The sequence below is a fragment of the Manacus candei genome, unplaced genomic scaffold (genome assembly GCF_025592945.1).
Source record: "Manacus candei isolate 608988 ecotype Guabito, Panama unplaced genomic scaffold, ASM2559294v1 h1tg000017l, whole genome shotgun sequence".
NCBI lineage: Eukaryota > Metazoa > Chordata > Aves > Passeriformes > Pipridae > Manacus > Manacus candei.
In genome coordinates this window covers 32685499-32711633 of record NW_026138065.1, presented here as the reverse complement: position 1 = coordinate 32711633, position 26135 = coordinate 32685499, and the positions used below count along the sequence as shown (strand labels likewise).

Sequence of the window (26135 nt, the reverse complement as noted above, 5' to 3'; positions counted from 1 at the left end):
GTATATTTTTTAGTACATAAGCCACAAGGAAGTTTTATGATGAAAAGCGTTGTGATGATATACACTTTTACCTTCTGTCCTAATCACTTGTATTAAAATAATAGATAGCCTAATTAAAATAGTTCTGGTTTGGGGGATGGGGACAAGGTAGACGGATAATAAGCTAAAAAACCTTCCAACACATCTTCACATACATCCTGACACCGCCAACAACTGCAAGGTATTTAAACCCACAATGCCTTATGGTAAGGTAACAGAATGACACACTGCTGGGGTGGAAATCCACACTGCAGCTGCCAAGGCCAACAGCAAAGAAGTGAGTGCAGCCATAGCTCTGTGCTGACTCTTACGTGCCAAACTCTGGCATGGTCACAGGCACTCACTAGTCGACTCATCCAGAAACAAGCTGTCCCATGGGCAGTGGATCAGTTCCTTTTTGCTGCTGAAAGAATCAGCATGCTACCTTGGTCTTCTGAACAACAGCATACAAAATATTTTCCTCAATTGCAGGCTTTTGCTGCAGCGTTATGACGATCAAAATGTTTTCATAAATAGATAACAAGAATAATGGGAGGGCAAGAACTGCTGGGCTGTAGCATAGCTGACACTTGGAAGGAGAAAATGGCAATGGCCAATGGCAAATATAAGACAGAGATAAGACCTTTGTCTTGTAAAATTATTTGAAGTGTGCATTGTTGGTGGTATTTAACTGTCCTGTTTATGTTAGAGTGAAAGAAATCACACAGCAAATGAAATGCTGCTCTCTGGAGTGTTGTCCTGGAATCTTTACTGCTCATAACTTTGTATGTGTGTGTATGGTTCAAAAAGTTGACTACACCTCTCCACTAGCAGGAACAGTATTGCTACTTTCATAAAATACCATGGAGTTAAATCAAGTTCTCAAAGAAATAAACCCTTGAGATTGTTTTATGAAGGATTATTAAGGATTATTTTGTTTCCAGCCTTTTCTGTCCCTTTTCTGTCCCTGTGTCTATTCCAGACTATGGCTTTCCTGGTTAGGCCAAGGAGATGATGATGTGAAGAGTTAAAGGAAGTGATTTTTTAATCATGTAGCCTGAAAACTGGGCTCCAGTTACACATATGTAGATGTCAGGCCCCCCGAAGGGCATCAATAACCAGGTTTATTAAGCAAGTGGAACATAAACGTCTTCTGCTAGTCTTCACAGGGCCCTTGCCCAGGACTTCTGCCTAGGTGTAACTTATTAGACATGCCCCAGCTCTCCCAAAACAAAGTTTCTGTCAAAGCTGATATGAAAGAAAGAAGTCTGAGTATGTGCTGGAGATGAGCTTCCAGAAACTTGAGTGAAATGCAGATTTGGGACAGTATCTGGGTATGACAGGAGTGGCAGCGTTAAAAATGCAGTAATGTAGTAACTCCACAGGTTTGGTGTGACTAGGTGGTACAAAGATGTATAGCCAAGGCAGGTAACAAAAGACTCTGAGAGAAGAAAGAGCAGTGATTGAGTACTCTTGCTGAACAACTGCAAAGTCCTGTTATGATGTCTCACAGGAATTTGGAGAACCACTGCTACTCAGAAGAAGCCCTTTACAAAACTGGAAATCTCTAGTAATGCTGGAGTATCTTGGACATAGAGATGAAACACTGCAACAACTGCAGAACTGAGAACGGCCCTATTTACGTAGGCTCCTAACACTCAAAACTTCCTTTCTTCATACAGATTTCTTCACATGAAGAAGTCTGATGCAGACCTGGCAGCAGATGCATTAAAGAAAACAAACTGTGAAACTGGAGGCAAACCAAGCCACAGTGCTTGTAACCATCTGCGGCTTTTCTTAAGCACAGGGAAGAAGTTGCTGGAGTCACCTCAGCAGATGACCTTCCCAGCTGGCTGGTGTTGTCACAGGGAGTGCCTTTAAAACCTAAATTCATGTTGGCAGGCTTCAGGCAGCTGTGGCCAGCCAGGGGAACTGTGAGAAATTTTCTTCCACAGCTCTGCAAGCGGCCACCAAACACTCTGGCCTCTCCCAGGGGAGGTCAGCTGCACCACCAGGTATCCACAAGCATGGTGGGAGCCTGCTATATCCTCTCCAACTTGGCAAGAGGCAACCAAAAGCCTTGGGAAATCCCAGCAGTTTGTGCAGCTCCGGCGATTGCCAGGAACCACTCATGAGGCTCAGCAACTTACGGTGACCCACCCGGGTAGGTGCAGGCCAACGTGGTCAAACCAGGGAGCCCAGGAATGGGAGTAAAGTTGAACTCTGCAATCTCTCTCCAAGATGCCTGACAAAGGCAGATGTGGGACTGCCAGAGACGTGTGAGTCATAGCAACCTCCGAAAGGGAAAAGGTGAGCTGAAGGGAGGATAGCATGTTTATAACTTGGGATCAGAGGCATGTTGGGATTAGTCTCTGCTTTAGTGTGCTGTTAAAAGAGTTCCTTTTATTGGAGCACTTGGAAAGTCCTCCACAGTCAGTGTAGTCTCCATCATGGAGACTGTCTTTATTATTTGCCCATATCAATATGGTGCTATCTTCATCCCAAAAGTTAAGATGGAACAATTGTGCACTATATTTTTAAAGGCAGGCTCAATGTCCAAATACATGAGATAGCTCTGAAAGCTTTAGACAGCGTCCTGTATCCTAAAAGTTGTAGCTTATGTATAAAATAAATACTTCACTAGTGGTAAGCAGTTGGTAAAATGGGAATAACATTTAATATTGAAAAAGCTCAATCTCCCCATGTGTCTCCTCATGACAGAAGACTAGGTAACATACAGATTTCCAGAAAGAGAATGAAATGTGTGTATTGCCCACATGAAGTGTGTTCAGCACAGTTATGTACAAATGGTTAGGATGAATTCAATGGGGAAGTTCAATGTTGTTCTCACACTAGATTTACTAAAAACATTCCTACATACAGTAGCATAGAAAATAAAAATTAGTCTATATAGTACACATCTATATAATCATTGGGAAAAAAATAATTGTTTTTTCTTTTCTGTCAAGAATGCATGAAGAAAAATAAGAGAAATAAATGCTTTTTGAATCTTCGCAGAAGAGCTATTTCATTCTAATTTCTCATCCCTTGTAAGGTTCACTAGCAACAAAAGCATTGGAAAAAAATCCCAGTCATCAGAACTGTTGTTTCTCTCGTAATAGGTAAGTTCAAGGTTTTATCCAACTTCAGAAGAAGAGCATTCTCAAAAGATCATCCCAGGGATTTTGGTCACAGGCTAGAGATATGCTTACAGAAATCTGTAAAGACCACGTCAGATTTTTTAAAGTTCTGTTTATCACCTGTAACTGTTAATTTGCTGCATTTCCATTGCTGTATTTCTCTTCACTCCACATTCAACAAGGAATCATTTGCCCAAATGATTTAATTTGAAAATGGTTGTGCTAGTGTGTGTTAAATGCTGTCTGTGTTTCTGGAGATTTCTTTGTGTCCATGCCACATCCTTCAGGCTTCCAGGTTTTTCTTAAGTTACTTCTTATTATCTCAATGTTTCATTTCATTTACAGTCACGGTGTTGACGACAAATGCACTTGTCAGGAAAGCTCAGGATATCAAACACACATTTCAAAACTATTTTAGTTAATTGTTTCCCTCCCCCACCCCCCACCCTTCCATTTTCTGTTGTGGAAATGCAGGATTTTCCTTGGTCTTATGAAATATCTTCAATGTTTCCCATGTGCCCTTCCCTGCACCACTCACCTGTGGGAACAGCTCTGTGCTGGTGGTCTGGTGGCAGGGCCTGGAGCAGGTGGCTTGGACCCTCCTCCCGGCTCTGAAGATTGATCAAAAGCTTCACAAGATGGGTCTTCTTCATCTGACTGCCCCAGAAGTTCTGCTAAGATGAACCAAGATATAGTGTCACACTCAAGTTAAAAGTACCAACCAAGTTGCCAACTGGTTGCCTTAGATGTCAATAAGGACAAGGGTGTCCTCTCTTGCAAAGGATCAAGTTGAATGGAAAACCATATGCTTACACAGCTCTCACCCTTGACTTTTCCCCTTGAAAAGGAGGCTGAGTAGCTAATTACCATCAACAATAACATATCCAAGAGTTTTAGAAAGGCAGGGAACGAGTGTGTATTGGCTCTAGTCAGCAAGGAGGAAATGCTTTCTCTAAATTGTCAACTACAGAAGGTACAGCTGGCTGCCAAAAGCTGCTGCATATGAGTATTTCCTTGTTGCCATATGGATCAAAATCTTATCAACTGGACTGGTCCTCCAGAAGGATATGTGTAACTCCTTCCTTCAGAAATAAAGACTTCCCTCAGCTTTGTTTTAAAATATTTTGGTTCACAATGAAGACGTGAAGCCCAGCAGGTGAATCAGGGGCCTCCCATTCAAAAGTTTCAGTCTGAGCCCTTTGGGGAAGGGAATTGTTTGACAATACCTGAACCACTCAATAATATAGAGGAGGAATTGCATATTCTTGCTGCCAGACCTCAAATAAACAAATAAATAAATAAATCAAATAGCAGGCTAGCAGAGTTTGGATAAAGGAAAAAAAAATCCTGTTACAGATAAAGACTTTAAAAGATTTTTCTCAAAATCGTAAGACTCTTTTGCATTTTTCCCTTCTTCTAATCCTGTTTTTCTCCCCTTGTTCTCTGCCTTCTTGGATCCTCTATAAGCTAATCTGCATGATACCCATGGCAATATCATGGGCAGGGGGAAGAATATAACACTCTCGTGAGTGTTGCCATGCTGCTGGTCTACGTTTTGTCTGCAGACCCAGAAAAGTCACTGGCTTAGGAGAGCAAATCTACTTGTAAGTGTTTCTGAATCTCCCAGTCCTAAATATCCGATGGTGTAAGACTGCTGTGGACTAGTTCTACTCTTTATGATACCTAAATGTCATTAGCATCTGTGGTGAGAGAGAGGGTGAAGTGTGGCAACCAGTTTGACTTTCTCAGGTAACTGATACTCTCACAGCCTGTGCTGCTGTTTCCCACACATGGAGCAATGTGGAGAATAGTTGAAAAAGCCAACTGTGTTGGGGGCAACACACCTCCAAGCATGCATGCCATGCTACAATAAACAAAGGTGCTAAACTGGCACTGGTGCAATTTGTCCTCCATCTTGAATAACAAATCCAGAGAGGAAAAAAAGGAGAGGAGAAAACAGGTGTACAAGCAATGCTTTATGTCTAAGAATCTCAACAACAGGGCAAGTAAAGGAGGTTTCTCTGGAGACCTCTTCTTGTGGAGTGAGAAGCCAGGAGAAGGAGGGAAACAATATGCAGAACTTAAAAAGGTTCAGGAGAAACTGCTTTTGACGTGCATGAAGAACTCTGGGGAAGGGCTTAAACAAAAATCCTGTTGATAGGGAAAAAAAATTAGGCAAAATCCACTTTTAGGCAAAAGTTCTCGTGGGACAAGCTTTGACAGCCTCTGCTTGGGAACACAGTTCTCACTGCCCTGCTTCCACCTGGAACTAAGTCTTTGGTCCTGAAGAGCTTCCCTCTTCAGCTGGCTTTAGTTTTTTAAGGAGCAAAATGTTAAACCTTTTAATTTTCTAAATATCAAAGCTCAGATGTACAGTTCGAGTCAAAGCGGTAGAATTAATTTTTCTTTTCTCTCTCTTTTTCTTTGTCCATCTACTCAGTAACCTCTAAGGCCTACATAACTTACCCCCTTAAAGTAACAAACTTCCATCAATTTCTGATGTCCTCGAGTAAGCCATCACTCCTGAGGCTGACCTAATTCCAAGGAGTGGGGGCATTTCAGAACTTAAAACCCTGAGAGATGTTGATAGAGGAGTGTGTATTGATAAAAGAAACAAATTAGAACTGGGTCAAGTTTGCCTTGATTGCTTTCTGTCATGCTAATAATTTGTATTTTCTCATACCTGCTGAGAACCAGAGCTGAGTAAATCACAGCCCTCTCACACCAATCACTTCAGTGTAACTCAGGCATGTGCTCCAGGTGGTGCCTAGCAGTTTTTTAACATTGAGTGGGCTACAGTTTGGATGTATACAGTCCTTACGTGGCATATTTCTAATATATGAGTGCTATGAGCAATTAATTACACCACAGCCAGTGACTCGGATATTTTGCACTGTGGATGTAGCACAGCTACCCTGTGTTAAATAATGCTACTGGATCCATAGGAACCTCATGAAAAACAGAGCAGTCTGTCATATGCAAGCACACTTGTAGCCAAAGCTGGAGGAAGAGGGGGGTTCTTACCCACAGGAGTGCAAAGAAATTTCTTTTCACTTTTCATATCTAAAATAAGTATCTGAACCTCAAGTTATGAGCATTGAACCTATTCTAGTCTGGGTCTACAGCTGCAGTGTTGAACATTAGATAGGATCAGGTGCCAGGAGTGGTGCAAAGCCACAAAACCATCAGATATGAGCTCTAGAGTAAAGAAATAAATATTTTTGTTGTGGGACATGGAGTCTGTTCCCTGTGAGAAATGCTAAAGCAGGAAAAACAAATGCACAGGGAACCCTGTTTAAACAACACAGCCCTTCCCAAACTAGAGGCAACATATCCCACATTTAATTAAAAAGGGAAGGATTTTGGCAACAATGCCATAGAGCCAGGAGAGGGTGGTGGTCCTCACATCTAGATGAGGGCTCTGGCTATGGTTTGGTGCTTAATAGAGGCTTGACTTTGTGCTAGCACTGGAGGGATCACAAGTTTCACCTAGGATTTTGTATTCAGGCATTCTGGGACCTTCCTTTGGCTTATTGCACAATAAACTCTTGTTTTAAATTCTAACTTAGTATTTGCTTAACATGTTAGGATCTGGGGATGTGAATTTGAATTTTAAAAACTTCAGAGTTGCTATCATGGCTAATGTTGTTGTTTCATCATTAAATTAATTTATCAGATGCAATAATATGAATTTTTTTGTGCTAAAAATCTTCACAAAAATCCTCTTTGTCGTGATCAACATTAGGATAATATTCTGTACACACAACCATACAATGCACATTCTGCACACACAACCATACAATGCACATTCTGCATTTTCAAAATTTGCTGGCAATTGCTCTTGCTGCATCTAACATCTGTGTGAGAGAGCCAAATACGTTTCTTTACAAGTCCACTAAAAGTTTTCCTAAGCTTTAATGAGCAGGATGCTCTCCAAGCAACATACACAGGTGATGAGATATCACACCTTCCTTGCTCATACATCTGTCATTATTTAGCTGTACCTATTCTCTTTTGAATCTGTGACTGCAAATCGGAAGCTGTTTCCATTCTCCAGAATCCTTCGCTGGACTTTCAGGGATAAAAACACACTTTAAAACGTGCAAATCCGTGGCAAAATGAAAATCTTCTTTTTAATACTGTTGGCAAAATTGACAGCTCTACTTAACAGAAGCCATTAAATTATTTACAAAGTAGCAGCTGCTCCTCTAGCAGCCTTTTTTTGGGCATGAAAAATAAACTAGTTGATAAGTGAGAGATAAGCCATTTGACTTCTTCTTTGTGTGCCTGGCATGGTACGCAGAGCCAATTCTGTACAATCTGATGTTTACAGAGCAATCCTCATGTACGACCTCCTTAGGCAACAGGGACACAAGAAGCCTTTAAAACGCTGAAGCAAGCATTTAATCAGAACTCTTCATGCTGATCTTTGAAAAATTCAATAAGTTCAAAAAATGTGACTCCTTCTAAAGATAAAATACCAGTTTTTTGCTTCAGGAGTTGCAAATATATCCCAATGAACTCCCAGTGAACCACACAGACTTCAGACACACTGCTGTTTTACCAAAAATAAAGAGGTAAACAGTAGTGTTTTTCCGAGAGAAACAAATCAATGGTTAGAAGAAATGCAAATGGTTAAGCAAAATGAGTGTTGTAAAACAGTAGAGTTTAATAACAACGATCACACTAATTTTTTTTTTTAGGAATTTAAATAATTTATTTACTTGAATAGCTAATTCTATGTGAATAAGTTCATATCTCCTCTTATTATGCATTAACTTTTTTTTTTTTTTAAGTGTTTATTTTTACCTGTTGAAAGTAAGCTCTCATGATTCTGTGAGGTTTTGGGTATTTTTTTAAGGCAAGTAACTGCTGCAGGAGCCATGAGACCAAGCCTGATTTCACACATTATCAAGTTGTTCTACCTTAACTCTACCCCAGGTTTTCTCAAACTACATGAAGCTACTTCTAAAGCCACTGGGTAAAATCCTTTTGGTATCAAAATCAGTGGAAACTTCCATTACTTACTTGGGTGTGGTCAGTTCTTTTTTTCTGGCTACAATTGTTCTCCTGAAAACCTCTTTCTAAATAAACATATTCTAATAAAATTGTTTCGTTTCAACAAATTCCTGCAGGGGAACCACAGAGCTTTGTTTGTGAGTGTGGAAACATGCAACTTCAAACTTCTTTGCTTCTTTGGGACTAGTTTTCCATGGATTCTTATTTTTAGATTATTTTTCTGTTGTTTTGTTAATTCCCAAGGCTGACATGTTTGCATTCGACAAATACAAATTGCTGAAATATTGTTTTATAGTACTTTTAAAACTCATTGAGAACAGCTGTTAGTGCTTAGAGAGCTGGAATAAGTGCATTAAATCTGAATATCTCCCGTTTCTGTTGTAATTTAACAATTTGATACCAGAGAAGATAAGGCACTTTCATCACTACTAATAGAATCAACCCTCAATAGTAGCATAACGTCATTATTTTGCTAGTCAGATGTTAGGGGTATATCAGAGGTATTAGCAGCTGCAAAACTGTTTCAGTGAGTGTTCCAGGAAATGTAAGAATGAATATAAAAGTTACGCGCTAAAACTAAAGAAGTAGCTAACATTTATAAAGAACTCCTTTTTATTTTGTAGTGTAGACAGTTACACGTCACATAGCAGCCTTCTGCAGCTTGCCATGAAAACTGGCTCTAAAATTTTCTGCAAATGCAAATGCTAAGTCTTTACTGGCTTTGGTTGAGATTTCAATCTTTACTACTCATTTGCTCAGCTAGAATCATACACAAAATTAAGCTAACCACTATACAGTTCATTTTATATCTCCCTGGAGCCTAAGTAATCAGGTTCCTTAGGAACTCCCCTAGCAGTGCCAATATTAATGAATTAAAAAAAAAAAAAAAGAGGTGTGTCTTACAGGGTGATCCAGATGTGGTAGTACCAAGCCAGGGTGAGTCGCCAGCTGACAGAGACTGAATAACCAAGGATTTGCTTCAATTCAATTTGCTCTCTCACTTCAAAGGCTTGACTAGTGTCTCAGCAATAGAGATCCTGCACCTCTAGATTTTATCGGGTTTCCCGACCCGTGTGAAGTTTGCCTGGCAATCCTGGCAGTGGGCGAGTGGTTCTCCCTCTCCTTGTGGATGCACGTTACCCAGCTGGAGTGCCAAGATGAGCAACCTAAGGCTGCTATTACTCAGTAATTACAGCAGGCACAGGAGGGAGGGCATTCCTGGTGACTAGGCAATTTCTTTGTTTGGTAAGTGATGCTTTAGACGAGGTCTTTATTTTCCTTTTTTTTTTTTCTTCTTCTTCTTTTTTCATTTTAAGTGACTATCTAGAAATAGCTGTTCCAAAGGAAAGCCAGGCAAAAGCTGCAGAGACATTCCCATTGTTTGGGGAGGGGGAAAGCTGCAGCGTGGAAATGTGGGCGCGTGCTCCAGAGCATCTTGGCGAAAGCATTCCGGGAAGATCTCATTATTCATAAGTGATGCTCTAGAGACTTCACATAGGCAAAAAGCGCCTCTGGCATTGCAAGCCCCAACCCACAATGGGCAAAGCAGGCGCTGCCGAACTTGCGTGTTCCTTCAGCTGCTCTCTGTGACGCCTGTGTACGGGGCACACCCTCTGCTTGGCACTTGCAGCTCAAGGACCCAGCTTCTCCACTCCTGGCTTCTGCCCCTCAGGCATCCAGAGCAGGGAGAAGTGCTGGCCAGACCGGAGGCATGTAGGCTCAGGGGAGAAGAAAACCATTTCAAGGGGTTAATTGAAAGACAAATGCATCTGCAAATACAGGATGCAGAATGGAAGCCTGCAAATGAATGCTGCCAGCTGGAAGCTGGCCAAACTGATAAAGCAGAAAAGAAATTGAGGGTTAAATGTTTTGGATGCTGAAGGCTTGGAGTTCAAAGAGGAGCTCAAGGAAACTCCCAGCCACCAAGTCCATACAAAGGGGCTCTAGGCAAACACAAGCCTTCTGCAGGACAGCTTTATCCCAAACAGAGTTTCCAAAAGGCAGTGGTTCAAATGAATAGTTAAGGGATATCTTTTAGCATCTGGGAGCTCTTTTACAAGGAAAAATGATGCCCACAGGTGAGCCATGGCTGAGGGGCAGAAGGAGTTGCTTTCCACAGGGAAGCGGATGAGAAGTGCATCTGCCCACGTTGGGTTGGAAGAACAATGTCTAACTGTGGATGTATTTTCACTGCTTGGTAGAAAAGGCAGAAAGGAGCTGGTCCTCCAGGCCAGGAGGTGAGGGAAATCAGGGCAAGGCTGGGAGTCATCACCTTTCTCAGAGCACCAGCTCCTGTCCACATCAGGAGTGGAATACTGTACCTGATGGAAACCCATTTTTCACCAGGTATATAAGGACTGAAGGATTGAAACTAGAAATTACTGCCTAAATCCCAGGGAGAAAACACCTTGTATTTTTTTTCCCCTTTTCCAAAGAAAATCTCTATTTAGGGTCTGCATGGGTTACTGTTTTCTGCGTGGTGGATTGGGAGCAGGAAAGCTGCCTTCTTCCACTGGACCGGGAAGCTGGACTCCAAACAGAGGATGGGACAACTGGTGATGTGGTTTTCTGATATAACACTCTCTTGCCAGGCCCTTCTATGGTGTTTTTGGGACAAGGATCTTGCGTTTCCAGCACTGTCCCTCCACTATGTAACAAGACCACCTTGGTCTTAAGTCAGCCTTTTTTTTTTGATCAGCTCCTAGTGCAGAAATTTTACTTAGAGGTGGGAAAGCCTTTAGTCATACTATCCACACTTTTTGAGCAGGTGCATAACTACACCATAGCACTGGAGCAAGGCTAGAGTTCAAGAGTTAGGTAATTGTATCTCTCTCAAAAAGGAATTGCCTCAGACCAGTTAATTTGTCAAGATAACGAATTGCAGCAATTCTCCTAATTTGGAGCTGGGCCACTAACACTGATCTGAACTGTATTTAAACTCTTGATGACAGAGACTGAAAAAGGTATTGCAATACTGGAGGTACAGGTTCCTAAAGCAAAACTGCATGTACAGCTGGAGCTGAGAGGCAGCAAGGGCATGCGAGTACACATCCTGCATATCCCTTAGATATGAAGAAATTCCCTGGGGCACCGACTCCGGTGCCTGGGCAGGCAGAGTTCATCTTGTATCTTTGGGAGTGATAGAGGTCCGAAAAGGATAACGTAGTGCCCATCAAGTCTCAGTTTCTGCAACATGAGATAATACGAGTAGTATTTTTACCTCCCCCCTCCAAATAAAGAAACATACTCGAAAAGTACTGATTTGAAGTTACTGAAAGCTTTCTGGCAGCTGCAATAAAAACCCCTCTGTGGGCATGATGCTGGGATTCCCATGGCTTTGTATTCTCCCAAGCTACAGGTTGCTGCCACATTTTTCTTTTCTGTGCAGCAGCAGACATGAACAAGTTTGTAGCAGAGGAAAAGCATAAGAAAGCTTCACTGAAAACGCAGGCTTCGCCCGATGAGTGTCCCCTGTTTCTGATGAAAGTTAAGTAGACAGCATCAGGTAAAATGAAATGATGTGCCAGACCTTCTCCTCTGCCTGCCAGGCGTTCCTTCCCTCACAGGAGAGACGTGGACCACAATAAATCCTGTGCATTGACTCAGGGGAACTGAAAAGAATCTCTGACTCTTGCCCTGCATTGGTACACCCTCTCTAGGAAAACAATGGACTGAAAACAAAGTTGGGTTTTGTTGACTGTGCGACTATGTCAGTGCCTTAAAAAGTGCTAACACAAGAAATAAGACAGACAGATTATTTCAGAATATTTCTGCTGAATGGTCTGCTTAGGAATGAAATTGCTTTCTTTCTTATGTTATTCAGAATAGTCATTCTCCACCTTTAAGTCCACTTAATTTAGAAAAGCAAAGTGGCTTTTATTTTGGAACAAGTGCATCCGCAGGCAGACTTCTTTCCAAATAGCTAATCTGGTCATTGCCAAATGTAAACAATTTATGTAAACATAAATTGATGAGGATGGTAAAGAACTCACTAAGGTATGGCCTGGGACTTACTCAATTTGCAAGCCCTTACTTAGACCTATCCTCCTCAGGGCTAATATGGTGATCAACAGAGCTTACAGAGAGCTAGGTTCAATTTAAACAACATGTTTGAAAAAGAAATGAGCTTTTGAAAACTGTCTCCTCTTGCTGCCCCATCAAGTTCCAAGTCTATTTTGCTTGGGTTGATCCTCACTTTTAAATATCAGTCAAGTGGTAATCTAGGATTTAGTAGATCTCAGAATTGTTGATTGCCCACAAGATTGGGTCTAAGGCTGGTAAGGGCTGGAGATGAAGTGTGTGAAGCCTCTTCTAGAGCAAGTGAGTGACTAGTAAAGAGTAACTTTACATTGCCTGCAGCTTAGTAGAATGTCTTGCTGTGTGCAGATTGCAAAGAGAGGCTGAAATGTTAAGGGAGAAAACTACAGAAAGAACAGGTCTTTTGCATGATGGGTTGTCATCTTGTTCAACATGTCGGGTGCTTATCTCTTTTTCTTCCCAAGACTTTTCTGCTGCTGGAGTGCTCCTGGGAAAGAAAGGGCCATCTCAGACTGTAAATCTGGGCTGAGGTTTCTCTGACTGTGTTTGCAGCGGCTTAGTGTGTGTGTCCACACACTGTGGCAGCAGCAAGAGCTATGTGGGAGATGCAAAGTGACCTAGATCAGCACTCCTAATTCCTGCAGCTGTGCTAGTTGCTTCGTCCTGTGCAAGAGTGATGTGAACCAAATACCAGTCGCGTTAGAGACTGACCTTGTTTTCTTGGAGAAACCTGTGTAAAAATGGATATAACAACACTCTTGACACTTACCTCACAGGATGTTGTGAAGCTTAATTAAATGTGTGCAAAAGCACTTTGAGATCCTTAGATGAAAGAAGTTTTTATAAATGCAAATTATAATAATTATGGCTAGTAACCACCATCAACTACTGAAACAATTAATTCAGGTTGCCACAGGCCATCACAACAACGTGTGCAAAGAGGAATCAGCCATTTAATGACATATATGTTGCGTGAGAACTCAAAGCCTTAAAAATACTGTAAACAAAGAGGAAAAAACTAGACACTCAGGGCTTGCCTCTGAGGGTGCCGTTGGTAGAAGTTTCCTCGATTGCTTCCATCACCTCCATGTTTGCATTGTGACTTGTCCCCAAGGAGAAGAGCCTGCCTTAGAGACTGCACCAGTGGGATCGTTTTATAGCCCCATGATTTTTATATTTAACATCACAAGAAAACTGAAAATGACTGCAAATAGCCTGGCTCACAAAAATTTGGAAATACATGAATAAAACTCCATTTTTTGTTAATTCTCCCTTCACCCACTCCCCCCTCCCCCCCCATATTTCCCCCTGCTCAGGCATCCCCAGCCCAGCCCACTTACAGCATCCCAGAATAGACTTTCGCTACAGGGTATTATCCAGCTGACTTTCCAAGGGTAAAAACAAAAGAGAAGCAATCAAGATGTGTCTGGCCAAATACTTAAAGGCCCAGTGCACACATTTAGTTGACAACTGACTGAAATCTGAACCATTTTGCTCAGCCTTTCTTGTTGCTTCAAAACTGATTTGGGCTTAAATAGCTAAAACCTACAGGTGTTTAAATGCTCTCCCTTGTCAGCAGAACAGTCTCATCAGACATGGTCTGAGGATGCAGTCAGACTGGAAGAGATATCCAAAGACCCCACAGGTGAATCCCAAAGAGCAGGCTAGCCCACCTGTGACCCTCAGGCTTATTTTGCTCACCTTTAAAGATGAAAATTCAGAAGAGTAGTAGTTATGAAGCACCCAACTTACCAAAGCAATTAGGCTAAATGCACTGCAGCTAGAAATTTAAGCAATGCACTGAATTTAATTTGAGAATTCATGGTCATAAGACTGAAACCTTTAACATTTAACCTAGCAGCAAATTAAATCAGCTTTCTGACCAAGTGAAAAATTTTATGCTATTGAAGTTTGAAAAGTGTGAAGCACACACATATTAAAAGGAGGGTTTTTCCTTTTTCTTTTAATGAAGAAAAACTTGGGACCACTTAGTTGCCTAATCCAAATAATGGAAAAATGTGAATCCTATCTTTAAATAAAGCCCAAATTATAAACCAGCATTTTTTTTTTAGTTTCTGCCAGACTGATGTGCTTGCAGTCAGTGGGTTTCATGGAAGAAAGATGTTATTCATGCTGGAAGGCTGTATAGACTAAACTCGCTCCTATATTAATGAACTTAATACTTACAGAGTTTACCAGGAGCACGCTTTCCATCTAGAAAAACTGAAAATGCTTACATGTTCTTTTCAGTCACTTTAAAAATACTGACTTTCTGTAGAGCCTTTTATGCTTTAAGAATGAGGATACTAAGTTGATAATGTCCTAGGTAAGTTTTCCTAAAATGAGAGCCAAGTTTCTATGGGGTCTGTGCGTGTGTGTCTGCATAGAAAATTAGCAACACTGATGCAAGGTACAGAAAACATGCTACACAGTTGGTAGCAACACATTATTTTAAACCTACAAAACCTAAAACTTTACTGTGGTGTGAATATATGTAATCTGTGTGCTTACACACACATATATATACACACATATGTACACACACATGCATATCCTGTTGCTAAGCTCTCTTAATGACACACGGTGCTCTGCTCAGTGTCTCTTGGCTAAATCCTACAATATAAGAAAAAACTTGGATGCATTTTCTAAATGCACCTCAAGGCATTAGGACATAAAAGAAGTTGGGGTATGAGCACACCTAGTTTTAACCATCTCCAGAGCACCCTGACCGACATTTTACAATTTACCAGAAAGGTGTGGCTAAAAAGGCATTGAAACAGATATAGGGGCAGGTCCTCCCTGATAGATATTTGCATCCTGTCACTCACCTGCTCCAGAGCTTTGCTGCACAGACTTGCTGATAACCACCAGCACATTCTGTGGTTTGGGTGCCCAAAGGCTTTAAAAGCTGATGTGACCCTATCGGCACCTGAAAACCCCGACTGATGGGTTGACACTTTCCTTCCCAGCCCTTTCCACTGGAAGAGACTGATTTAAAGGGAAAATGTTCAGCTTTGAGGAGGAGACACACCATACTTAGTATGCCCTGTTGGAAGGGGAAATGCAACCTCATAAAAACAGTGGGTTTTTTATTCCCAGGCTGTTCCTTCCACTCCCTGGGAAGATCTTCATCTGACTGATACCCCTCAATTACAGACTGGCGTGAATACCAGAGTGTTTTTTCTTTTTAAAACATCACAGAGGTAGTTTACACTATACACTGCCTTCTGCAAACACAAATGCTTTCTCCCTGCCTATTTAAATAAACTATGTCAGCTGGAGTGGCAGCTGTGGATACCACTTGGAAAGCTCAAAGCCCTGGGGGGAGCTGTGGGCAGTTCCTGGCATTGCTTCTGCTTCTGAAGGTAACCAGGAGGAAAGTCCATGGGAAGAGATGCAAAGAGCTGACGCTTGATGCCAAGGAAAAAAATTCACCATGCTTCCTGCTGGCGTCTCCTCACCACCCCATTTCATTCCCTTTCTTGCTCCTCTTCTCATTGAAGCAGACAACAGGAGTTTGGAGATAAGATTCTGTCTCAGACAGATGCTCACCTCTTCAGAAAAAAAAAATTAATTTTTTTTTAAGAGAAGATAATTAACCTACATTGCATTCTCTGATATCTGTTTAATACAGCATTGCTTGTCAGTCACTCCTTTCATCACTTAAAGTGCATTTTGTATCCATGGAAAGCAATTAATGTTCAATAGGTAAAATTTGCCCTTACAAAGGCATCTTTTCACACTCCTGCATTGCTGTAGTGATCCTTTTCCTTCCTTACATGCCACCACCAGTCCTTCTCACACAGAAGTGCATCACCCAGAGATGTTTCATATCTATCTGGCTATTACTGTGCCCTAATGGCCTGATTGCTAGTCTGCTCCCTCTGCCTCTTCTCTGACTTCAGGTGGAAACTCTTCCATACATTTTGTGACACATTTTTGGACTGGTTTAGGCTGCATTTGGAAACTGCATTGGACTACCTCTGTGAGGTTTTAAAAAGAAAAAACACTCTGGTATTCATACCAGTCCGTAATTGAGGGATATCCGTCAGATGAATCCTGTCACCAGGATCCTTTCTGATCTGCAAAGAGCTGCTTGAAGCAGTACTATCTCTGTAAGAAGAGTGCTCAATTTAAAGCAGGCTTACAGCTCTCTGCTGCTTTCAGGTCTATTTGACTAATGATTTTGCTTCAAAATCAACAAAATTACCTTTGGGCTCAACTAACTGTGGCAGACAGTGCCACATGAGCAGCCCGTGCCTGGCCCTGGAGCCTCGTCTTACACCTACCCTGGGGCCCCAATGGATCAGGGGTACAACCAACCACAGTGGCCAGTGCTGTTTTTTTTAAAAAACTGCTAACCTGGGTGGCTTTTCATCTGCTCCCCTTGTACCACAAAGAAGAAGAAGAAGAAGAAGAACCTGATCTGCAACCACATGTAAAAATAAGCAGCTATTCAACTTATATTTCTGAAGTCAAAACTGATGTGTGGGACAGCAGGAACTTTCAAGCCCCCCAACAGTACCAATATAAAGATTTAATCATTGCTATTTAAAATAGTATAAAGCAAAAGTGAGTTAGCAAACTAAAGTATAGGAGATAGCTTTCTAGGCAAGCTGAGTGACATAAGGAGTGGGAGAACATCAGCGTGGCAACTCTTAATATGAAAATGGTCAAGGATTACTTCACAATCTTGCAACAGCAGATGGCTGGAGCCATTTAATCAGGCATCTTTTCTATTCCTAAAGCCTATAATTATCTATTATAAAGACAACGTCAAATTGGCACATGACATTTTTCAGTTCCCATCCCCAAACTGAAGGGGGGCAGGGCTAACAGAAGTCTGGGAGGCTTTGCCCTCTTGAAGAGAACTGCAACTACTCAACTTGGGGAATTGCAGCAGGGATGGTATCTGAGCATTCTTGTCCTGGGCTGTGCAGTGCATGCTCAGGACTAACCACTTCTGTGTCATGCAATTACTAGAAAACTGGAAGTAGGTAAAAAAAAAAAAAAAAAAGCCAGCTCGCTCAGATGCTTATCACAGTTACTTCAGATTTAATCTATCAATATAAAGGAAAAAACCAACACCAAATTTAAGCGATGCTCACAATCTGCTCCCTTCCAAAGCAGAAAAGATGAAGGCAAAGCTGAACCCCAATCTTCTTGAACAACAGATTCACTGATCCTGGTGAAGGCCAAGCTGATTTAGCCATTATGTTGACCTGATCAAAATCTGATTAAAGTTAATGGTGAAAACATGTACAGTTCCAAACATAAGGCAAAAAAATGCTATCCTTGAGCTATTCTTAATACTAGAGGCAAGCAGAGAATATTTTATAAATTAATTTTATTCTTAAAATACTTTTCCCCAAAAAACCTGACTTTTATTCTAAAACTTCTATAAACTTATAGTAACTTTTAAAACTCCCACATAATCAAAACCTGTTTGCTACATTTTGGGATGAGTCTGAAATTTTCTTTAAAAACAATTTCAAACTCCTTAATATATGTAATGTACTTTACCATTTCTTCATCATGAATGCCACTGATACACCAAAAAAAAAAAAAAAAGGACATTATTTCTGACACAAAAAGTTGTTTCAAAACTGGTTTTAAAGTTTTTATACTCTTTTCTTTGGAACGAGTGGAACTTTTAGTTGTAATTTCTAATACAGTATTTCAAACAACTCGTGAAGGATCCATCTACAATCACCAAATTGGCAGGCATCAACTCACATGAGTAATTTAACATTTGCATTGGGCAAAGTAGTCTACCTCCTGCAGACTGCAAATTACTGGTAGTATTGACTGTTTCTTTTTCCCCAAAATAGGGTTAGATCAGTGTGTGCAGAAACTCTTGTCCTGGTTTTGTAAATATTACCCTTTGACAACTGCAGCAGTGGGAACCTGAGACGCACTGAATGAAATGCAAACAGACTTATCTGTTAGTAAATAATTTCAATTAGGTGATGGAAAAAAACCCGAAATAAAATGTTTACTGCTTTCTTCAGCCTCTTCCTTCCTCTCAGTTGCACACCGTATTTTCCCGGAGTCGACAAGGAGAAGTTTAGGATGGGGCAGTGTCCCTGCACACCCCGGCATAGCCTTTGTGCATCATGGTTGTTGTCACACTGACACCTAATGGCAGACACGAACTAGAGTATTACGGCTGATTTCCCAGGGCTGTGGTTTTGCCCTATTTTGTAAAAATTATAGAAAATAAGTAAGCTTAGAAAATGGACTTCACCTGACCGTGTGTTCAGCCTCTGGGAGGGCAACGCTGGGAAGGTGACACCGAGGGGCTGTGGCATGGGATGTGGATGGGCAGCCCGTCACAGAGAGCTCACACAGTCCTCACGGAAAACAAAAGCACCAAAATGGAAGGCTAAAATGAGCTGGCCAGAGTCATCCAGTAGGTTGGTGATGGTAAAGGTCTAATTTCATCCAGTTCTTAACCTGCTGTCTTCTTTCTAATCCCAACCAGTGGACACAAAAACTGGCAAACATGCAAGGAATTAGTTGATAATAATATATGAAAAAAAAGGCACTGACTAAAGCTTGTGCTTCCTTCAAGAAATTTTGAAGAAATCAGGATTTTTTCCAGAATGTTTTACTGTTAAAATTCTGTTTATTACAGTGACCAGTGTGAAGTGCTGTGGTACTAACTCTTCCCTTACATGAGGCAACAGCAGCATAGTCAACAGGATGATCTGGGCTTACACTGCAGCAGAGTGTGCCCACACAGGCTCCATATTTGTGTTTGTGAGCTAAACATTGGGTCCTTCAGTGGTAAAAGCAAGGGCCTAAGGTAAGCACTTTGTGGCTGTTTTCTTTGGTCAAAATGCATCCTATGTAGTAAAATAAATAATTAATCGAAGCCATCATCTTTCATCTGGTTAATAAAAGCTTGTATGATTTAAATAGAGATGTGGTGCAATTTAGCAGGGAACTTCAAATGATGATTTAGGAGAAGTTTAGACTGGGTTCCAAATCCTTCAGTCAGAGAGTGAGCTCATGTAAGGCTCCCGATGGTTCACCAGCACCTACCAAGTGATGTAAAATCATATCCTGGGGTTATTCTACAAGATCTCTGGGATGGTCCCAGAATCTGCTCTTCATCTGGTGTATTTGGATATCTCCAGAGGGGGCTTTAACAGCAAGAACATTAGCAAGGAAAATTACTAAATTCAGCAGAGGTATATGAATAACCACAGTAAGATGTAGCAGAAGGTTTCATCAAGAAAAAAATATAAGCCAGCAGTTGTTATGAAACAATGGGTTTTTTTGAAAAAATGAGAAGTCAGGCTATATTTTTGAAAAATGAAAAGGCATAGGTTTTGAACACAAATCTACAGGAAAGAATATTGGCTTCCATGCTCCTTTACAGTGAAAATTTTTAAACTATTTAAACATTGTTAATCCATGGGATCTAATTTATGTGAGACCTACACACTAACTTTTTACTGATGTGGTGTGCAAGGACTGAGCTGGGTGTCCCTGGGCTGGGAGGGCAGGAGGCAGAAATCAAGTGGCTGTTGCATCTTTGATTATCATAAAGATGAAAAGGTGGGACACTGGCAGAGTACCTGCAGTAAGTAACTAATTCAAATGATCACCATACATGCTTATAAGCTATTATTAATGATATCTTTTCATCGTATTAAAATATTTTGCCATTTCATAATATCAGCATTGCAGAGATAACCAACACTGCCTCACAATCTGTTTTTAAGACTGAATTTTACAGTTTGAAATCTAGCACAATTCAGGACTTTTGGTACCTTGAATGCTGTGGAAAATATTATTGAAGGGCATGAGTTGAGGAGCTGCGGCAGTTTCATGGCACTGAGATTTAAAGTAAAAAGAAGGCTCAGTGTAGACTAACCAACAGGAAGGATATTTAGGGGAAAGACACTTCAAATAGCTGTAATTAAATATAGAATGTATGTTGAGGAAAGAAAACAGTCACTAATTCTGGATGTACTTACGGCTTTGTGTTAGGCACTGCTGATCAGTTCTTCACCAGTGTTTTTTCTTAAACAGCTCATTTCTTTTCATCTTGAGGCCAAGTTTGACACTTCAGAAAGTGCATGACTGAGAACAGCGATGGGTGCAAAGCTCACCCTTGGGACCCACTGAGCTCTTCCCTAAGGCTTTTACCAGCCATGTCCTGATTAGAATGTCCCAGCCCTGAGACGGGATTTTAACAGGGAACTTGGTTTTGTTAGGCTGAAAGCATTCAACAAGAACTAACACCCTCACTTCTGTTGTGGGAATTTTTCAGGGGTGAAATGTCAAGCAGTCTCTTGTGTAGGAGTCTTTGGAGGAAAACAGCCCCAACCTCCTATATTGCCGTGGGCAATTCCACAGTTTTCCCACTCAAGGACCTGTGGTGTGGCTGGGGAGTGCAGTGAAAGAGAAGGAAATAAATAAATAGTCCTTCAATGAGTTTGTTTGTTTGATCTAGCACCAGATGTGCAAAGGTCCTCCTGTTCACAAGAGCTGTTGCTTCTGAGCAAAGGGATCTACAGCCTTCTCCTGATGTTGACTATGTTATGCCTGATCACTCCTCCTAAATCTCACCTGCGCAGGGAATACCCGGAGATAATTCTTTGGTAGGTCATTATAAAAAGCCTTAATGTTGAAATACTACAATTGAACATTAAATTGACACCTCACATCAGCCCACCATTACATCTCTTTTCCAATTCCTCTGCTGTCATGCAACTGATGTGATGAATTACAGCCTGTCACATCACGTTACGTTACGCAGAACAAACAGGACAAAACACATACCAACTGCCATGCAAATATGTGTTTGCCAACCCTTTTTGGTGCGCAGAAACGCAATCGGCGAATTCCCTGTCGGAAAACGAGAGGCTGAGGGACAGCTCTAGGGTGTGTGAGACAAACATACCTCTGACACACCACGAGCACACAGGTCTGCAGCTCCCAGTAGTTATGAAAGCACCTCCTGCTGTGGTTATTTCTTGTTCTCTCAGAAAAAAAAAAAACAAACAAACCAGCAGCAGTGGATTCTGTGACTGCTGATGTCATGAAGCAGAATATAAATACGTAATAATTCCCCTGGCGCTCGTGTTCAGATTTGGAGCTATTTTTATGACTGGCCAGATTCTGGCTGTGTATGTATAAATATAACACCCACTTAATGTACACACACACACGTGCATGCTATGAGATGTATGAATATATATTATGTGGCTTTTAAGTGCAGTCTTTTAGCCTACATGTGGGCCTTTTGAAGCTAATGGGAGATTTACCAGGGGCTTTTTCACAGAGCTGTAGGCAAGAGTGGAATCCAGAACATATGAATATTATACTACGGTGTAAATCATCTAGTTTGACCTACAGTAAATTAGAGGCTATTAAATTTCATCCAGGTATCCTACACCAAGCCAGAAAAACATGTGTTTGACTAATGCATAAATTGTATTTGGCTAAAACCTATTTCCCAGAAAGGTATTCATTCAGTCTCCATGCAAAGACACTTTCCATGCATCAATTTCTTTGATAGTTTGTTTCAACACCTATTTTAACTATGTGTGCTTTCTATTTAAATTTACCACAGTCTATGGAGTCAGTGATGAGAAGTCAAATTCCTACTTAAATTCCTAGCCATAATGCCAACAACTTGAGTACTGACTTTCTTCACTTCAATGTTATGCCATGGGCATCCCTTCCAGATCTCTTACGCTGAGTTATTCTTTATCATGTTAGATCCTTCCCCAAGGAATAGCTCTGTGAATTGTTTTCACTTTGTTAACTTTCTTCTTGATACATGTCCACAGAAAATATGTTGTTTACTTGGTAATTAGTGTCACCCATTCACTGTTTGTGTGCATCAGCTTGGCTGGGGGTTATATGGATAAGATGTCTGATATGTGTGACCTCACATACCTTGCAGTACCCTAATTGTTAGCAGGATAAAACCAGATCAGATACAAACAACTCCTTTCGATTTCCAGAATTTGGAAATACTGTAATTTTTTGTTTATAAACCAGTCATAGCATGTGGCTATAGATACAAAATATTTAAGTCCCTAAAGCTGACTCTCCCAGTTACTGATTTTTCTCTTTTTTTCTACTCAACACATAATTTAAAATGAAGGCAAAAACCAGTTACTCTATGACTTCTGGTAAGACTTTTTCATATTAAATAGGGTATAGTTTTATGCTGGCAGATATTACAAAATATGAGGATCATTAAAATTAAAATATTAAGGAGAATAGTGTCTTCATTTCAGGCATATAGTGGTACTTTTAAAATCAGGTTATGTAGCAGGCAAGAATATGTCACAATAAAGAAGGGAAAAAAATGGAACGCCATGATTATTTTAAAGCTTGACACAAAACTATAAACCTCTTTCAAGTGAAGATACACAGATCTTTGTGTAGACCTCTGCAGCTAAGCAAACCAACTAACCTTTGATGTACTTACAATTATTAGGGGCTGAGGATTACGTCTTTAGGCAAAGCTATCTAGCAGTGGGAAGGTATAGATCAAAACTGACACCATGACACAAGCAAGCAGAGAGGTGAGATGAGGTGGAGCCAAAAATAGCTTGGCATCACTATAGACCTTAAGTAAAACAAATAACTTCACTTCTTGAAAAGAACACAAGGAGGGGAACAACTAATTAATACCTGTAACCCCTCAATACCAGTTGGAAATTTAAACACGTCATTAACAAAAAGCTAATCATTGGAATATAGAAGAAAATTCAGCAGATCCACTTCTCTGGGAACATACTGTTACACTGTCATGGAGGCAGGTATGCCAGGTCAAGAATTCAATAGGATGCCATGCAATGAGTGCTGGCTGCTGCTCACTCCTCTTGAAACCAGTCTACATCAAGTAGAGCATCCTTCCAGACCAGGCTCTTTGCAGATGGCAGCAGTCTTGGTAATGCCAGGCCTACACATGAACTCATTACTTGCTAAAATCCCCATCCAAAGCCCACTGAAGATGGTGGAAATATTTTTATTGTGTTTAGCAGGCTCTGTATCAAGTGCTGTGTGTGGCTTGATGTGCTCAAGAGAGTGTATACATGAACACAGTTAAATAATTTCAAATTACTACAGATCTTCAAAGACACTCATCTTGGGTGGCACAAAATTAAAAAAGTGCTTGTGGAAACTAATTTCTTGCCATAGGTGAACTGCCAATCATACTTAGAAAACATTTTTCATTAAAAATGTTTTTCTGGCTCTCTGGCGAAAAAGTCATATTATTAGAAAAAAAAAGCAAAGGATTTGAATCCAAAGGTTTTGAATTACTTAAACTGAAAATCTAAATAAATAAATAGGAGATCTAACACCTACACTAAAGGAAGCAGAACTCCAAAAAAACTGTAGCATAAACAGGTGTCCTCCAAGTCTTTCTAGATCACAGTTCACCCGTGTACGGGATAACACCTTTGAAGCATGCCAGAAACATGTTACACAGTGAAATAAAAATCATGCCATGAAATAAAGGCTAAGATTCTCAGTTAACTTGAAACTCAGTAGATGACAAGAGAAAGATGTGTGTGCCAAGGAAGAGCAGGAAATGAAGAAGGTTTTGCCATCAGTGCCAGAAAGGGTATGTGAGGGTAAGGGAGAAGTCTATTGCTTGAGAGATTGAGAGTCTTCATGGATCAGAAGAGGAAGAAATGTTACCAACTAGGCTAATGTAGGGCCTGAGAAAGTTACAAACACAGGGGCACAATTCTAAACGTGGTCTTGAAATGCAAGCAGGCTCCCCAGGACTGTCAGAAATAGGGGAAGATCTGAGTAAATCACAAGTGCTTTGGAGGTAGCAGGCTGTATGCAAGTCCAGACTGGTATCTCTGATACACCGCATGGAAGACAAAACACCATAGCATGTGTCATTATTAATTATCACAAAGACCATGTAAGCCATTCAGTATAAAACACTACCACAGAACTAAGATGAAATAAATAAATTCTCCACTTAAGGTTCAAACTGATGATGCTCCTTGACAATAAGGTGAAGCATGTAGGGTTCCTGCATTTTGAATGCCATTTTACAAACAGTGTGGGAAACTGGACTTCAGACTCTGTGAGAACTGATATGATTTCCTATCTCGCTTGCAAACATTATGGAATATTTTCAGAAATATTTTAAAATTCTATTTTAAATGGGAAAACCTCAAGCACTTTCATGAGACACTAGTGAATCACCAAAATGTTAGTCAGTCCCATCTAGCATTTCAGAACAATACAATTATCTGAACATCAGTGTTTTTGTTCAGACACCTCTGTTAGAAATGTTGCCTAAACATTAGTGTTACTAATATTCTGAATTTTCTAAGCAGAAATACAAGGTTTCCCAATTTGCCTTTCAACTATGCAGCAGTTATCTGTCTTGTCACAACATGAATCCCTTTTGGGTGAAAGCTGTTGATTTGAAGGTTAAAATCATCTTGCTAGGCCCTAATGTAATTTGTTGGAAGTTGGCCTTGGGAAACTTTCTGACACTGCCTACATATGCTCTTTGTTGGATATTCATTGAGCAATGATGTCTGAAGGGCTGAGTTCTTCACCTCCATGATCATTATTAGTTATGGCATTTCTTAACAGGCTGTGCCATGTCAGTTCTTTGCAACTCAGGTTTTACATTAGCAACCTCCAGTTTACAGCACTGAACAGACACACTCTACCACCACAAACAATACTGTTCCAGGAGAGTGTATGCCAGGTTACACCCACAAACAGAATTTATTAGTAGCCTACATATATTGTCAATATTGAATAAATATTTATCCTCTCTTTTAATCAAGTGAAATGAGGTGCACAGCATACATTTTAGGCTAAATGAGAACTCCCTGACCTCGTTAAGGAACTCATGGGTCTTCTACAGAAGTAATTCAAGAGAAAATCTTTGGCAGAAGAAACCACAGTATCTATGGCCAGTGGTCTGCTGATCAAATAGGAGCAGGGAAAGAGGAGACAGCTAATGCTGTTTCTGAGACGTACGGGACCATTACTTCAATCTTCTCATCTCTCAAGATGCATTTTTACAGGCTGTCAAACATAAAATCTTATGAGAATAATTTTCTTTAGAAGATTTTAATCAGGTGAACAAAATATCTGATTCTGCCAAAACCATAGTTCCCTTGACACTTCATCTTGCTCAGCAATATTCTCACCAAACCGCTGTGCTCTGGAGGTCTACAGGTGTTTTTACCATATGCCCACAAACATCCTTAGCTTCGAGGGTGGCTCCTCCAAAATGGTGTCTACCAAACCACAATCATGGGATGAACTGAGAAAGACCAAAATTCAGAAATTTTTAAAATAATCAATCTATTTTTAGTTTTATCTTGACATAAATTTTGATATAATATATGTGAGGAATCTACCAATGATTACAGACCTCTGGATGACACCTATAGTTTTCAGATGAAATTATATTGTCATTCTGCATTATTTGTAGGAGTTCAAAACTTTTCCTAAAGTCTGAGTTTGAAATATATTATGTTTGAAGTGAGCCCTGTACACAGAAATATCTTGACAAATTAAATATATCTGGGGCAAGATGGAGCACTTTCAAAGGCTTGGGAATGAGCCAGGAGCAATGACTCATCTTATTTTCAAGTAGCGCTGAGCTGAATTTTGGGGATGGGTTAACTCAGGAAATTTCATCAGATACACGAGAATGGTTCGCTTTTGTACTATTTAGGATCAAATATTATACTGTAATATATATACATATTTGAAATGTGCTGTAGAGAGGTGCCCAGTATAACCTCAGTAGCACTGATTGCACTTTGTTGCCTCTGTTTGCCTAGGTTACTGTCTTCTTGTAGAAGCCTGAAGTGGGTGTTCAAGAAGTTTGGGGGTTGATCCGGGAAGTGACCACTGGTGAACCGAGTGGCTGAAGGCTCCAGAGAGCAG

The 26135-nt window shown here is 40.6% G+C and overlaps 1 protein-coding gene across 10 annotated transcripts in view; it reads right to left on the bottom strand.

The window, feature by feature from the left end:
• The window catches only part of WDPCP (WD repeat containing planar cell polarity effector), a 148244-nt gene that overhangs the window by 12127 nt on the left and 109982 nt on the right, over window positions 1-26135 (bottom strand). For 5 of the 10 annotated variants that reach the window (XR_007903967.1, XR_007903968.1, XM_051783645.1 and 2 more), the window contains one exon: window positions 3697-3829. Coding sequence is in view for 8 of the 10 variants with exons in the window: in XM_051783645.1 (XP_051639605.1) it covers window positions 3697-3829 (133 nt within the window). In the remaining 2 variants the exon portion in view is untranslated. Of the gene's footprint in view, window positions 1-3696; window positions 3833-25181; window positions 25504-26135 lie in introns of those variants that run through there. The other 5 variants (XM_051783646.1, XM_051783643.1, XM_051783640.1 and 2 more) reach the window with 2 other exon arrangements.